Raw genomic sequence first — 17,169 nt, 5'->3', positions numbered from 1 at the left:
AGATATGTCAACTGAGATAGTTACTGATGATTTATGCGAACATCCACATACAATTAATAATAATAGACGTGTTCTAAAATGGCCGCACCTTTTAAGTGAAGGCAAGACCTTGGCTGCAGTCTACTCATTGTTTGATAAGACTTTCGCACCTTTAGTAGGACAATCCTTGTCAACTGATAGCTGCGATCATTTTGTTGAACTACACAAGGTCTTTTTTAATGAATTAAGAACTTATATGTCCAAAATGCCAAGGAAGAACCAGCAAAATGTACGAGTGGGATGTCACGGGAAACTTTGGTATGACCATACATGTAAAAATGCTAAGAGGAAGCTCTTAAATGCTATTAAAAACAAATCCCAAGATGATGTTAGACTCGCCAGGGATGAGTATAAGCGTGTCCAAAAAGTTTCGAAAAAAACATGGGAAGAGTCAATTTGGGCTGACTTGTTGACTGCTGCAAAACAGAATGATAATGTTGGCTTTTGGAGGTTGATTGCAAATGGGGGGCATGCTGGAAGACCTGTGAAGGACACTTTCATTGATGAAATGACATGGGTGTCACATTTTACCAACTTGTATAAACAATATGATAGTGATGATGAGGAGTTCCCAGGCTCACTTCCACTTCCTGTATGCCTTGATTTTACCTTGGAAGAAACAAATAGGGCAATTAACGAATTAAAAAATAACAAAGCTCCCGGCCCTGATAAAATACCAGATGACCTATATAAACATGAATCTGAAGTCTGGGCCCCCTATATAAATCGCTTGTTTAATGCTCTGTCTGCAAGTTGCAAATTTCCTGATAGTTGGCGTGCAGCAGAAGTTGTCCCGATTTTCAAAAAGGGGAAAAGATCTGTCCCCTCGAATTATAGACCTATTAGTTTAATGGACATTCTGCAAAAACTTTACGCCAAACATTTGCTATTTAGGATAAATGATTGGTTGGAGGAGTCAGCTATACTTTCCAAATTCCAGGCAGGCTTTAGGTCCAAGACCAGCACCATAGACCAGATCTTTAGATTTTGCTGTCTGTTTTGGAAGTACGTTCTCATTAGGAAAGGTCATTTGTACGTAGCCTTTATTGACCTGAGAGCGGCATTTGACCTTGTTCCTCGCAACCTGCTCTGGAGATCTCTAAACAAAGCTGGCCTACCGGGAAGCCTCTTGGCCCACATCATAGAGCTACACGATAGAAATCATGCAAACATCAGATGTGGTCCGAATGGCGAACTGACGCGTGACATCCCGATTAAGCGTGGTGTCCGTCAGGGATGCGTCCTGGCCCCCACCCTGTTTTCTATTTTTGTTAACGATGTTCCTGATTATCTTAATGCTTGTAGCAATGATTCACCTCAGCTCAATGGAGAGAGAGTGCCTGCGTTGCTCTTCGCGGATGATACCATCTTAATATCCCAAACCAAGAAGGGCCTCCAGGCACTCTTAAACTCCTTTAGTAGCTACTGTGTGACCAAAGGGCTAGAAATAAACGTTGATAAAACCAAATGTATGGCTTTGAATCCTAGTAGGCCGGACAGAGGGAACCTGACCTTGAATGGGGAAACCTTAGGTATCGTGGAGAACTTCACCTATTTGGGGGTAGTTCTTGATTCTAAGTTAACATGGAAGGCCCAAATCGAGAAAAGTAAGGTGTCATATGCTCATAATGCGAAACCAATAATCTGTAGATTGAATGCTAGTACAAGTAAAAGCGTAACTCCTGTACTTGAACTTTTTAAATTTAAAATTCAATCAGCTGCCCTATATGGGGCTGAGATATGGGGACCCTGGGCCCGGGAGAGTTTTCAAGGCCTGGATAATAAATTTATGAGAACAATTACAAGGGTCCCAACTAGTACACCATTGATTCCTCTTCAGCTCGATTTGAATTTCAAACGAACCGACCATCTAATTACTATTAGACCGTTAATGTTCTGGATAAGGATTTGGTCCACGCCAGAATTGATAGACTATAGGAACGGTCTCCGAGAAGTAATGAACTTAGACTCCTTCAACTCCCTTCGGTGGCTCGGGCATATTAAAAAATGGCTCGTTAATCTGGGCTTGCAATCGTTCTGGGAGAACCCAGAAAACCTACCTCCCTTCGCTAAACGCATGGTAAAAAGAGCCTATTGGTGTTTTATGAATAATAGGCATGCCCACGAAAGCAGAATTGGCACCTTAACCCAAAACTTTTTATCCTTTAAAAGTGAACCTTGTTTTGAATCCTTTTTGGACGAAATAGAGCCCCCTGTTGCCAAGACTCTTTTTTTGAAATTTAGGTATGGGAATCTCATGCTGAATTCCAACATGGAGCGTTGGTCAAAGAATAAACTTGATTCTCTGAATAGCATAACCGAGAGATATCCCATGTGTTCAGATTTGTGTAAAGAGAATGAGGTCCATATGTTGTTTATATGTAAAGCGTATCTGAAAGCTCGCAAAAGATGGCTCAAACCCATGTGTGTTCTTTTAGGAACCAGATCGTGCTTAACAGCATACAGGATCTTAAAAACTAACACTGCTCAGTTTATTGTATTCAGCATTAGTAGGTTTCTCTACTCTGTGTACATTGTCCGAAAGAAACTGGGACAGATGCTCTAAGTTGGACTAATTCTAAAAAATGAATTTTGCTGCTAAACGAATGATGTTCCAAATTGATTGGTGAGAATTAATTCTGCACCTTATTTTTTAGAAACTATTGTCTTAAATGAATTGATGCATGTTCACTGTTATGATTTTTTGTTTATGTATGTATATACGTGTGTCTTTTATGGCCATTTGGCCGAAATAAAGAAATAAATAAATAAAATAAAACTCCCTTCTCAGTTCAAATGTATAATTTACAGAACTCCGCTCCTACTAGAATAAGACTCCTTCACAGCCACCTTGAAATCCAGAGAGCATTAAAAACCTAGCGTTTCCCACACACACAATTAATATGAACCATATCACACATAAGAACAATGGTTAGGTATTAGCATGTGCAACTGTGTCTGTTTCCAGACTTTCTGCAGTACCTCATGCGTAAGCTTGTGATTTGTTCATGGCACCACATTTAGAGCCTATCTCCTAACCTCATACACTTTACCCAATGCCTTTACATTTTGACTTCAAGACCTTTCATAATAGCCACTCCCTGATTGGGGTGAAATGAAGGTGGTGTAAGAGCCACTGTTTTGCTAAATGTTCAAAATCTATCCATTTGGGGTTGTTCATTTGTTTGAAGTTTGTGAGCATCTGACCTTTGCTAGAGATTGGAAAAAGCCCAGGGCTTAATTGCTGATTGTGTTGGTTGGTGATGTGGGGGTAGAGTTCAGTCTTTACTTAGTATGAATGGTGTAGGTGGCATTTGTTGCTGATGATGTGTTATAGAATTCAGACGATATAAAAGAGGAAAATGGAAAAGCGACCCTAAGGGCATTTCACATAGGACCAGGCAGTAGACAAAGTGAAGAACTTCATTTGAGGTATTGAAAAAAGAAGGCGGCAAACTATAGGATATAAAAGTCTGGGAGTTGGTCTACTTTCAGGAGACAAAAGGTCAGCGCATTGGGATGTATAGGAATTTAAACTGTTTACTTAGCGAGCAGTGCCACGAGACGAGCGTCTTGTATTTGGGCAATTTTAGAGTGTTTGTTGTTAAGACCGAAAACATTGGATTGTAGTAGTGGCAGAGGACATGCAAGAATATGACTTTTGGGATTGACTGTTGGCCATTCAGGATTGACTGGGTAACAAAGGCTTTTGTATATCATTGTTGATTTTGGTAATTTTATTTACAAAAAAAGTGAAACAAATTTTGCTGTATACTTGCGGTCCTTTGGTTGATATGTATCACAGTGGCGGAATTCATTTTGAATACTTACGGACAAAAGTAATTTTGCATCATAGCTTTTATGAAGTTTCGTTTTGTTTTGGCTGTGGCGGGTGATTTGTGGTATTGTTTCCTAAGGTTTGAAGTGGTAAAATAATTCTTCAAGGTTGATTGAACCCACCTGTATTCCTGCTCAAAGTGAGAAAATCATTGGCTCAACCAGAAGATGTTTATGCATCATTCCTTTCGGTAGGACATTAACCATGACTTTAATTTTACCGATAACTCAGTTGAATAAGTGATGAATATCTAAAAATGTGATTGCTTGCGAGCTGCTATTGCGTCACAGGATAACTTGGAAGACAGACTACTAAAATCTAACTTTTGCTGGGGCCTTGATGCCGTCCCGCTGGGGCATTGATGCCCTCCCGCCTCCCTCCTTGCCTACCGCCCCCAAAGGTGGGACAAGCAGCAACATACCCTCACACATCTACACTTAACTTCTAGGTCTCTGACAGTGTGGTGATCACCCTATTATGTCGACATACGCTGTATTGTATTGTAATTGCATTTATATAGTGCTTACTACCCCTGACGAGGCGTCATAGTGCTTTCTCGGCGAGTAGCATGGTACTCCGAAACCCATAAAATATTAGTGTTGGATTAGTATAGTGAAATATGAAAGTAATTTGAGTGGTGAATAGGTTTGTCAGTTATTTGGAGTTAGAAGGATAGCGGAGGGATAAAATGGGGAAAAAGGTTTGCATTTATGTAGAGCTTGTTACCCCTGATGGGGGTGTTAAAGCACTTTTTTAGGCGAGTAGCACGCTATTCCGGAACCAATAAGGATAAGTTACTTACCTGTAATTCTAGTTCTGTTCCAGAGGTATCCTCATCGAAGTCACTAGCAGTGAACATTGCACTTGTCCGGAAGCCCATATTTGTGTCTAGTGGGGTTCTGTTCCTGCGTACACAAACTGTTGACATGTAATTCTCCCCCAGTTGTTAAAAGTTGAAAATTTTGGGGTGCCCCTCACCTTATTGCTCTTTTATACTCTTGAAACAAAGCCATTGTTAAGACAGGAATGTGAGTATTCTGAATGGAGCATCATTATGCAATTTAGACACCTCTGTCTAATGAGAATTATCAAGCTCAGTCTAGTGATAGAAATTAACTTTTTTTTTTGTTTCAGTATTTTAGACAACTGTTGAGAGGAGCTGAATCTCCAACACGAAATTCAAGAATGAACAGGTAAGCTACCTCTTCTGCCTTTTTGCCCAGTGAAGGTGGTGACATGTAATGTCCCTAACATTAATCTATTGACTCTGTTAAAGTGTATAGGGTTCCTGCCTCCTTCATGCCAGTCTGGCTCAGGAGCCCACCTGCACCTGCTTGATACTTTGCCCAGATTTTGATCAGAAAATTGCTGGTTTATGACTATGATATGCACACTTATCTACCACTAATTTTATAATTCCTAACCTTGAATTTGGGCTGGTTGTGGAAAGTGTCAAGTACCCTCTTTAGATATGGTTCGGTTTCCTCCGAATGCAAGGCGATTATCACAGGCGAATCTGCATGGAGGTTCCAATCAGAGACCTTTTCCCATTGTAGCACATGGCCATCACCTCCTGACATTGCTTTAAGGACAGCCTGTGCCACCTGACAGTGAGTGGCCTTACCATCCGGCAATACAGGTATCCCATCCTCCCATCTTTGTAGTGTGGGCATCTCCCTTTTCCAATGGGTGGACAATTGCATAAAAAAGGAAACAATTTATTAAAAAGTAGTTAGCAACAGGTAAGTGCATATCTTCTACTTTTGCCCACCACCCTGATAAAATAGCCTCGTACTAGATGATTTACTTAATGAACTGTTATTTATTATTGCTTCTTGGAGCGCAAATGCTCTTCTTTGGTCGAGTACATTTACTACCAATTGTCCTTGGTTCCTACTAAATACAATTATGTCATATAGGTTTTTGGACAACATGTTTTAAACAAAATAAGCTATAGCAGTAAAGAAAATACCTGCTGAAACCACAAAACAACATTAGGCACCAAATGTTACCTGCAAGACTCGCCTAGAATCAAATAGAACTTTCTACATTGTAGTTCTGTAGCTCCCCAAATACCTATAGGCTCTCAACTGCAGTCAATAAAAAAAAAGATTAAGTAACTTTTTTACTGCTCACTGGAATTACCACCAGGGCTCTCTTAAGGTTACTTTGTCCAAGGTATTGATTACATCTGTAGGTATTCTACTCCAGGCACTTGCGGTGGCTACTCATACCGATTTTTACACATGATAACGTGGCTTTTATGTTGGTATTGTATGAACATGTTTGTACCAGTCTAAAATAATTTGTGTCATTGTGCACCTGTATGTCATGGCTTGTAGTGTAATTCCTTATACCTGTTGTTGCAGAAGTAGCCTGAGTTTGGATGATTTCCGGTAAGTCTTTAGCCAGCATGTTGATAAATATTTCAGTGCAAGCTGCTTCAGTGGTGTTGGTCTGCACACGAGAAGGTGTTACAGCATACTAACTTACGTTTTAACCACATTCTGCCTTTAGGATCCATCAAATGATGTGGAATTCACTTTGCACAAATTATTCATTTCAAAACCGAAACTCTGCCTTTCTAGATGAAGTGAATATTGTTGTTTGAGTTTAATTTATAATGTTAATTAAGAGTATTTTAATAATATTAATATAGTATATTATTTCTTAGATCATCTAAAAGAATTCTATAATAAAAATGTAAAAATTAAAACCAAAAAGAGAAACTTGATTTTTTTTAAATACATTGTGTGTATAAGGTGTTTGTCTGCACACATACATATATGAATATATAGACTTGTTTAATGCATTAGTAAAAATGCTTGTATGTGTGCTTAAGGCATTGGTAACATAGGGGTGTGTGTGCACATATATTAGGGAAGTGTCGTCAAATGGCCCCAAAGTTATTAGAAAACAAAAAACACTCTTCCTATTGAAAGTCTGACCTAACTCGAACGATTAACATACGGTAATTATATATTAGTTTACGTTAAAAACACCATAGAAATTCACTGGAAAAAAACAAAGCTTGCAAGGACTTTATAGTTAGGTTGGCGTTTTACCCACACAAAACCATAGAAATTCAGCAGTTATAGTTCTACTTATGTTAAGAAACTATAATTTGTGACCTAAAGTTACAAACGGCACCAGTTATAGTTTCTTCATTTGTTGGAAAAAGCATTGGTTGTGCCAGTGATGGAGCGAGATAAAAAAACAAAATTTTGTTTAAACTCGCAAAGTCACATTTCCATAACATGAATAAAATTATTAATGATTTGTGATATGTTGTGCTAATACAACCTAGATTAAACTTTACACGTGGGGGGACTAACATGTGTGCTCATAAACGTGCATAAATGTTGCATCTTTTTGTTCGTGCAAAATAATAAAATAATTTATTGTTTTCGTTTTTGTCATTACTAACTGCTGCATATTTAAAATAAGCATGTGCTTGTTTTGCTTTTCCTTGTCTGTGTGATGTCATTTCTACTATTCTAGGTGCATATGGGTCTCATAGAAAAACGGAGACTGGTAAATATAAACGCTGCTTTATTTGTTTGCAATGGCTAGGTAACATTTTCATTAATCGGGTGGGTTAATTATTTAGTAAACCATGGGGTGGATACAGAATATACTTTATTTCTTACATTAATACTTTTCTTGTGTTTGTTTTATACTAGAAATCATAAGTTGCCTGCTTTTGAGGCCTAACTATTTGAGCCGCACAAAAAGAGCTAATTCATATTTCTGCAGAAAGTCACGAGACGCCCATTCTGAATTAAAACGTTTATTGAAGCTGCATTCACAAAGCAAAAACTGATGAGCTGACATCATTCTGTCGGACATGGCCAAGGTCGAAAGTGAACTTTTTGTCAGTCCTTAACTTGGCATCCGCGGAAGTTGCACTGAAAGACTATGGAAGCTGCGAGGATGACTTAATACAAAGTTGCAATCGCAGGAAGCCTCTGGCTTCACGTGGAAGAGACAATGGTCTTTGTAAGACATGATTTTGTGGAACTTTTTAAGAATCGGGTGACATGTCACTTGTCACTCTCAGCCAATGGGACGTCGAGTATTTCTGAAAATTTTCCTTCGCTAGTTTAGTTAGCGTAGAAAGGTATAAAAAGTCATGCCCTTAGGGTTGGGCTGGCTGCTGCTTTCTGACTTTCCGATGAGGGTGACGTGCTGCTGGACTTTGCGTGGAGCATGTAAGAATCCTCAAAGAACTTTACTTTAATTTCTATCTATTTAGCTCAGTTAAGGAATTAGGTTTTAGAAATGCTAAATTTTATATATTCACTTTAAAATTGATTCACTTGCTTAAATTTTATTTTTCTCATAATTCATTACATTCATGCTTGCTTTAATGCTAATAAAATTCAATTATAAAACTTACAACTTATATACCATAAATTAGTAAATAAAATCTTACTTTTGACAAACAAGCTGGTCTTGGTTATTCAGAAGTGTAGGTTACTATTAGCTAGATCACGTCGCCTATGGTGGTCGTTTAAATGGTTGGGTTTTATTCTAATAACAATATTCTTTCTGCAAATGTATAAATATGTATATAGTTTGTAGATAATGTGTATATAGATTTATTCTGACCACCTGATTCAGTAGGCCCAAAATATATCAGGTTCATAAATGGGTCCATATTTAGTTTAGAATTTTGTTTATAGGTTATGAAGTTGGGTAGCGTTGTTTATGATATATTTTCTATAGCCCGCTGGATCAATTCTCTGGTAGCAGAAATTGATGGTTGCTAAGAGGTAACCAAGGTAATATGTTGGTTGCTAAGGGTTACGTTATGGTATGGAAATAGGATCGATGTTTTAACACTTGTTGAGTTCGTTTTTCGTGCCTATCTGTAAGCTATACCGGTATAGATTGTGTGGCGAGAAATTAGTCACGCAAGCCATCTGTTCTGTTTGTAGTGATATCGCCGAGTATCACAAGAGGTATCGCCGTGTACCATAGTGTTGTCGCCGAGCAGCACAGTTTTAGGGCTAGGTCTGAATCTTGTATAGTGAGGGTTCTCTAAGAAATCAAAGCAGCATGAGAATAGGGACAAAGCGCCTTCCATAAAACTCACTGTAATGAGAGTATTAGTTATATCCGAGCTTGAGTGAAGGGTAAATTAACGTCGGTGCATGATTATCTATAAACAGGTTAGAGTCCTGTACGGGTACATGTTTCATATCTATAAACAGGTGAGAGCCCTGTACGGATAACGTCGTTGTTTTGCTAACGGTGCATGATTTCTATAAACAGGTGAGAGTCCTGTACGGATTTTATGTGTGTTTGAAATTAGGGAATTTTCCGTATGAAAGTGCGAGTTTGAATTGTATTTTATGTTCAAGTGGAACTCTTAGAACTTTCACTTCGCGGTGGGTTCGGAGCAAAGCGAGTTCATAATTATACGTGTTAGAAGGGTGGGGTAAGGTTACTCTACTGACAATTGAATATTATCCTTAGTGTGAATAGCGCCGTCTATTCCGAAGTGTGGATACTTGAATGTATGTAAACTATCCTAAATAGTGAAACGAACAGATGTTGTCTTTATAGTCATTGTTAAGAATTAATTTACACAAAAAAGTGTCCTTAAAATGGCGCTGTGAAAAGATTTTGTGAAGGAGGGGTAAGCGCCAGGAGTGAGAAGCGAGAAACCGCAGCTGCTGTGTACGTCACAGAGCCGCGCTGGGATTGGGTGACCTACGTCACAAGCTGTATTCTGATTGGCTCTTGAGTCTCTGACGGCCTGTGAGCTGATTGGTCCTTAGGAAAATCTCCAAAATTATTGGTCGAGCTGAAAAGTGACGCAGCTCAACTGCCGTTGGCTTGTTGGTGTGTTTCGCGCACGGATTGGTTGTTTTGCGGAACATCCCGGAAATATTTTACGAACGATTTTGTGAAATAAATTTTACTTTTGAAAATGAGTTATCATTTTAAACATGTTGAGAAAAAGACAACATTATTTCAGAAATTTAAGAATTTATTTTCACCTGACAAGAAAATCGAAACGCGAGGTGGTAAACTACTTCATAAGTATAAAACACCTGCAGCGTACATGGAAGGTGAATACGGATATCATACTGTCTTATGGTTCGACAGTTGGAAACGCTATACTAAAAACGATGGTGTTTTGGCTTGGCCTGATGATGGTTCATTTAATGTAAGAGTTTTAAGAAACTTACGAGAAAAAATGAATGCTCTTGTTCCAAAACCGAGACCAACTCAATTTGAAGCTTTAGTTGAGTGGGAAGATGAGATGTATCAGTTACAAAGAGAAGCTAGTGGAATTAAAAGACCTTCTAAAAATCCATCATGGAAAAGAGAAACTCATGAAGATAGATTACGAATGTGGAGACAGGGAAACATGAGTGAAGGATTGTATTTAATTCATGAAATGGTAATGGGTTCTCCTACAGGAAAATCTATGGAAAGTGAATCTGAGGATGCAATTATGGAAGAAATATATACAACTGCTAAAAATAAACAGCCTAATCAGCCTTTGAGACCTTCTAGATCATGGTCTACTCCGGTGGTTTCTACTGAAACTTCACCGAGTGCACCTCCAATTAATGAAGCTCCTAAACTTTATCCAAATAATTGTGAAATCACTGAAACTCCTAGAAGACCAGAATTTGAGAATGCTCGAAATGAGGGTAGACATTTTTCAATGACTCCAAGAGCAAGGGAACCTCCAAAAGATTATGCAAGAGAGACAAGAAATGTTGATGAGGTCGATTATAATGAATACTTAAGGTCTAAAGAAGAATTAATCAAAAGAATGACAAAAAGCATGGAAGCTGTCACAGTTCCAGTAACAATAGGTCCTGTTCAACCTGTATTTGATCAAAGAAATACAAACAAAACTGGATTAACTATTCCTTTAAATACAGAAATTCAAAAGCCTGCTGAAAAATTTTATTCAGACTTAACTGAATTAAACACTTCTAGATCGAGAATGCCTGATTTAACCTTTAATGAGGATTTATCTCCAAAAACACCAATGGGTGCTATGTCAGATGTAGGAAGTCCTGAAGTTAGGGTAACCACACCAAAGCTTGATGTGGCCAAATTAAAAGCAAATATTGAAGAATTAATAATTGGAACAATTGGCCCAGATAGTTTAAATTACTATCGGGATGATGAACTATTATTCATTTGCAAAAGTATTCAATGGAAAACGAAAAATAAATATGATCAATTAGAGGATCTAGCTGCAGAACTTGAAATCGATGTGAGTAAACAAAAGAATTTTGCAAAACATTACAGATTAGATTTCTCAGAAAGCGACATTGAGAGTTTGAACTCAATGGGAAGAATAGTTCACATTAAAGATTTAATTGTCTATATCAAAAAGCTAGGAGAACTGAACAAATGGAGAGTGAAATGGACTAAAAGGAAGGAAGATGAAAGATTAGAAAGAATGTCAAAACAATTTCCAATGAGAGAAGTTGCAGGTGGAGGATATGTTCATGTCCCATGGTCGAGACAGGACATTCTGTTATTCACAAATGACTTTCCTAAATTAAGAGAGAAACCTGTTGAGTGGTACAGGCAAGTCGATAGATTTATCAAAGTGTCAAAAGTTCTGTGGATTGATTTGGATGGATTTTTTGACATTGTTGTTCCATCTGATCTTTGGACAGAATGTAAAATTTCTATTAGTTGGCCAAAAACAGAACCTGAGCGAATTAAAGAAACAGGTGCCCCAAATCCACTCGTAATGGATTTTTATGAGAAAGTAATTGTTTGGATGAAAAACAAAATTCCACCCAAAGAAGTTGATTGGGTTAAAATAGAAAGAACAGAGCAGGAAACAAAAGAATCAGTTCATTCTTTTTATGAAAGACTACTGTTAATCTTTAAACAATACAGTGGTTATGAAAAATTAGATGAGAAAGACATGAGTCATTTTATCTATAGATTTGTTTATGGACTAAAACCTGAAATTGGAGAAATGATCAGAACTAGTATTGTCGGATGGCAAGCACTATCTATTGATGATATTCTGAGAAAAGCAAAATATTGTAGCGATGAATTAGAAGTAAAACAGAAGAAGCTAAAGCAGAAAGCTATGTGGGCACAGGTAAAGGTAGCTGAGCAACAGATTGCCAGCATGGGAAATAAGAACACTAATTTTGTTCAAACTGGAAATACGAACCAGATACAAGGAAAGTTTAAAGGTAATAATTTCCAAAAGAAATTTAGCCCAAAGATAGAAGAGCTGAAACAAAGATTACCTTGTTTTAATTGTGGCGAAATTGGACATTGGAGGGACGAGTGTCCTCATCCTCCTAGAAACTTAAAGAATCCCTTATTGAATCCACAGATGCAGAATGGTGTTAACGTGCAGCAACAGCTACAGATGCAACAGGGGTTAAATGAATTTAATATTCAGCGACAATTACAACAACAGCAACAACAACAGGTGAATAATCGTCAGGACCAGTTGCCACAACCACCTTTTCCGAATTGTGGGGGAGTTCAAAAATATAATCCAAACGTGGGATTTCAGGGATGTGAACAGGTAATAAAACCACAAAAACAGCAAAAGCAGCAAAGGGTTCAAATGCAAAATGCTTCACAACAATTTTTATTAACAGAAAGCCAAGACAGTGATTCTGATGATTATTGCTGACGGTGCCCGAGAGAGGAGGAAGAGTGTGTTGTTGGAGCCACTCTTGAGGTTGACCAGTCTGGTCCTTATGTAAACGGGAAAGTTAATGATGTAGACATCACCTTTCTAGTGGACACTGGTGCTACCCGTTCTACTGTTAGATCAGTGGAAATTGAAAACCTACCTCTCTCTGGGGATACCATCCAAGTTGTCGGAGTAAGTAATCAGCAAATTAAAACAGATTTAACTGATCCAGTACCAGTTGAAATTGGAAATTACAGAGACAAACACAGATTTGTGGTTTGTAATAGTAGTCCAGTAAATCTATTAGGTAGAGACATACTATGTAAAATGAATTGCAGAATATATTGTTCTCCTGAAGGAGTTGAATTACAAACAATGGAGGAAGATGGTTTGTACAGAATGACAATGATGATGATGGAAGCAGAAGAAACAAAATTGTTTCCTGCATTTGAAGAAAAAGATTTACCTGAAGAGCTAAAAGAAACAGTGAAATCTGAAATATGGGATTTTACTGGGAATGAGATGGGTCTGATGAAAAACGTAGATCCTGTAAAAATTGCATTGAAACAGGGAATAGAATTTCCAAACACTCCACAATATAAAATGAAAACAGAAACAATTGAAGGTATTACACCTATAATTGAAAAATTAATCAAGCAAGGTGTATTAAAGGAAATGAAGAGTAGCTCTTGTAATTCACCAATTATGGGAGTTAAAAAGTCTAACGGAACATTTAGGATCGTACAAGATTTGAGAAAGGTTAATCAAATTGTCATTCCATGTTGTCCTGTGGTTCCAAATCCAGCAGTAATTCTATTTCAGATTCCATATGATGCTGAATGGTACACAGTCATTGACCTTTGCAATGCATTCTTTACTGTTCCTCTACACCCAGACAGTTATGAAATCTTTGCTTTCAGATTCCAAGGTAAGACCCTTGGATGGACAAGAATCCCTCAGGGCTATACAGAAAGTCCTTCAATCTTTAACGAACTGTTAAAAAGATCATTAGAAGATTTAGACTTACCAGGTAGGTCTACGTTGGTACAGTATATTGATGATTTGTTAATAGCTGCAAAGACAAGAGAAAATTGTGTAACAGACACAATAATTCTGTTAAATCGCCTTGCAGAAGAAGGACATAAAGTGTCCCCAGCAAAATTACAGTTTTGCAAACAGGAAGTGAAATATCTTGGTCACAGAATTGCAAAGGGAAAAAGACAAGTAACAATAGAGAGAATAAAAATGATTCAGGCAATGTTACCGCCAAGAACACAAAGACAGGTCAGAATGTTCCTGGGAATGGTAGGTTACTGTCGACAATGGATAAGTGGATTTTCAGTAATTGCGAAACCACTACAAAGACTGACCAAATCAGATGTAAAAGATCCAATTATTCTCAGTGATGTTGAGATGGAATCTTTTGAAAACTTGAAAAAGAGCTTATGCCAAGCTCCTGCTTTGGGTATGCCAAATTATGAGAAAGATTTTGAACTGTATTGCAGTGAGAGAGAAGGATGTGCATTATCTGTGTTAATTCAGAGACATGGAAACCTAAAGAAACCTATTGCATATTTCTCTGCAGTTCTTGATCCAATTGCAAAAGCATTACCAGGTTGTTTGAAAGCAGTTGCAGCTACAAGTATCAGTCTTGAACAAAGTGAAGGAATCATTATGGGATTTCCTGTAAAAGTTTTTGTGCCTCATTCAGTTGAAATATTACTGACAAGAGGTAAGACTCAACATTTAACAAGTAGCAGATTGACAAAGTATGAGAAAATCATACTAGGAGCAGATAATGTTTCGATTTCAAGATGTTTGAATCTAAATCCTTCTACATTACTGCCTGATTCAGAAATCGTTAATGACATTGAGACAGAACATGAATGTTTAGATGTCATGGAATTCTGCACAAAACCAAGAAAAGACATCAAAGACAGACCTTTGCCTGAATCGGATTTTGTCTACTTTGTAGATGGCTCATGCTTAAGATCCGAAGGTGGTGTCTTGAAAGCTTCATACTCAGTTTGTACAGTCGAAAACATTAAAGAAGCATCATGTCTTGAAGGAGTTCGTTCAGCTCAAGTAGCTGAATTGATTGCTTTAATTCGTGCATGTGAAATATCAAAGGATATAAGAGTTACCATCATTACTGATAGTCAGTATGGGTACGGAGTTGTGCATGATTATGGACAACTCTGGTCACAGAGAGGATACATGACATCAACAGGGTCACCAATTAAAAATGCAGTTTTCATTAGAAGATTAATTGAAGCAATACAATTGCCAAAAGAAATTGCCATAGTCAAGTGTGCAGCGCACACTAGAGGAACTGATTATATTTCCAAAGGAAATGCCTTCGCAGATGAAACAGCAAAGTACTGCGCAAGGAAAAATTATTCTTACAATCGGAATAGAAGTACAGAAACTGATTCAAATTCATTAATGCTAACAACTATTGTAGAAACATGGAATGAGATTAGAGATTTACAAAACGAAGCAGATGATGAAGAAAAAGACCAGTGGTTAAGATCAGATTGTAGACAACGTGATGAAGATGGAGTGTGGGTTTACAAAGATGGGAGAGTAGTTTTACCAAATTGCATGATTTCTGACATGGCCAGATTATATCATGGTCCTGCACATTTAGGAAGAGATTCTATGGTCAGACTGTTTAAAGAGACATGGTTCAATACCAAATTTAGAACCATTGCAGAATCTTTTTGTCAAAGGTGTTTGTCATGCCAACAAATGAATCCAAACAGAAAATCAGTGGTGGGGACAGGAATAATTGGTCGAGAGGGTGGTCCCTTCACCAGGTTACAAATAGATTTCATTGAAATGCCCTTACACAACTGTTTGAAATATGTACTTGTAATTGTATGCTTGTTCTCAAGGTGGGTAGAGGCTTTTCCTACACGACATTGTGATTCAATTACAGTAGCAAAACTAATGCTCAGAGAAATCATCCCAAGGTACGGTTTTCCAGTCACTATTGAGAGTGATGGAGGAAGTCATTTTGATAACAAACTGTTGAAATTAATTTGCGAAGCTATGAGTATTGAGCAGAAAATACACTGTGCATACAGACCAGAGGCATCAGGTGTAGTTGAACAAATAAATGGAACTATCAAAAACAGAATTGGAAAAATGTGTCTAGAAACAGGAGTTAAGTGGACTGATGCTCTTCCACTTGTTTTGATGTCAATAAGAAGTACACCAGATAAAAAGACAGGTTTGAGTCCTCATGAAATTTTGATGGGAAGAGTTATGAGGCAAGCTTTTGTACCTGTAGGTAAACTGTTGAGCATAAATGACAGTGCAATTTTGGATTACTGTAAAAGGTTATCTGATATGGTAACTTCTGTGTCTAATCAGGTGGGAACTGAAGCACAATCAAATGACAAAGTTTTGACACATGATTTGAGACCTGGAGACTGGGTCAGAACGAAAGTACATCGGAGGAGGAATTGTCTATCTCCTAGATGGCAGAAACCTAGGCAGGTAATCTTGATCACTACTAATGCTGTAAAGTGCAGAGGATTGAAGCGCTGGATTCATCCAAGTCATACTATTCCAATACCAACTCCTGAGAATTCTGATGTTGAAAGTGATACCACAGATGACTCTGATTCTGAAGCAGAAGACAGAACAGAAGGTGAAGTAATTCCAGATTCTGAAGATCGACAAGAAAGTCGACATCTGGAAACTGTGCCAGTGAATGGAAAGCTGACAAGAAAAGACTTAGAAATAATTGAAATAGATTCTGAAGGTGAAGAGAATCTGTTAAAAGGAAGGATAACTGAGGATTCGGTTGTCTATATTGAAGACAAAGAAGCTGAACCAAAAGAAGTTTCAGACCAGGAGAGTATCGAAAGGCAGAGAACAAGCTCTGAAGTAAGGAACAAAAATCCGAAATCTGGGAAGCTAGAGGTAATTGAGGAAGAGGAGGAGAACGAATTACCGAGTACCAGTGATGGAAGACAAAGTGAAGTTCCTGAAGGAGTAAAATTGCCGAATAGAGAAGTTCCTGAGTCAATTGAAATTTCAGACTACGAAACTGAGGAAAGTGACGTGGAAGGTGGAAGTGAAAGCAGAAAGAAAAGGACTTGGAAATCTGAATCGAATAATTCTGAACCAAAGAAAAAGTACGTGAGAAAAGCAGACTACTGGCCTGGTGGAAGATTGAGAGTCAGATTGATTAAAAAGCCAATAGAACAAGTTGAAGAAATCAGTAGTCAAAAGAGTCCTGGAAAAGAGGTTGGAGTTGGAAGGAAAATAGAAGTGATATCAAGAAAAGGGAAGAGAATAATTAGACCAAACCAGAAATACAAGTCTCCTGAGTGGACTTACTTAGTAATTCCACCTGTTATAGACATATATGATAGTAGTGAAGAAGAAAACGAAATCCAGGAAATTAGTGACAATGATTGAAGTACAAATTTATTAAATTGGCATAAGGCTGAAGAAATCCTGTTAGTTGACACAAGGTCGAAGAAAAACTGTCTAGTAGAAGAAAAACTTATGTATGACATAAGGTCGAAGAAATCTTGTTTAGGGTTATAAAAAGAAAAATATTTTAAAAGGGGGGTGTATATAAATTTTAAAATTTGTTTTTATTTTTATTTTTTATTTT

General features: G+C 37.7%; 1 protein-coding gene across 4 annotated transcripts in view; it reads left to right on the top strand.

Annotated features, from left to right (window-relative positions):
* SNX14 (sorting nexin 14) overlaps positions 1–17,169 on the top strand; it is a 647,427-nt gene that overhangs the window by 327,367 nt on the left and 302,891 nt on the right. For 2 of the 4 annotated variants that reach the window (XM_078648162.1, XM_078648161.1), the window contains exons 15-16: positions 5,012–5,070; positions 6,247–6,273. In XM_078648162.1, coding sequence (XP_078504288.1) covers positions 5,012–5,070; positions 6,247–6,273 — 86 coding nt within the window. The remainder of the gene's footprint in view (positions 1–5,011; positions 5,071–6,246; positions 6,274–17,169) is intronic. The other 2 variants (XM_078648164.1, XM_078648163.1) reach the window with 1 other exon arrangement.

This window comes from Lissotriton helveticus, chromosome 6 (genome assembly GCF_964261635.1).
Source record: "Lissotriton helveticus chromosome 6, aLisHel1.1, whole genome shotgun sequence".
NCBI classification, from domain to species: Eukaryota; Metazoa; Chordata; class Amphibia; order Caudata; family Salamandridae; genus Lissotriton; species Lissotriton helveticus.
The sequence above is the reverse complement of the archived record's forward strand: the minus strand, read 5'-3'. Positions and strand labels throughout refer to the sequence as shown.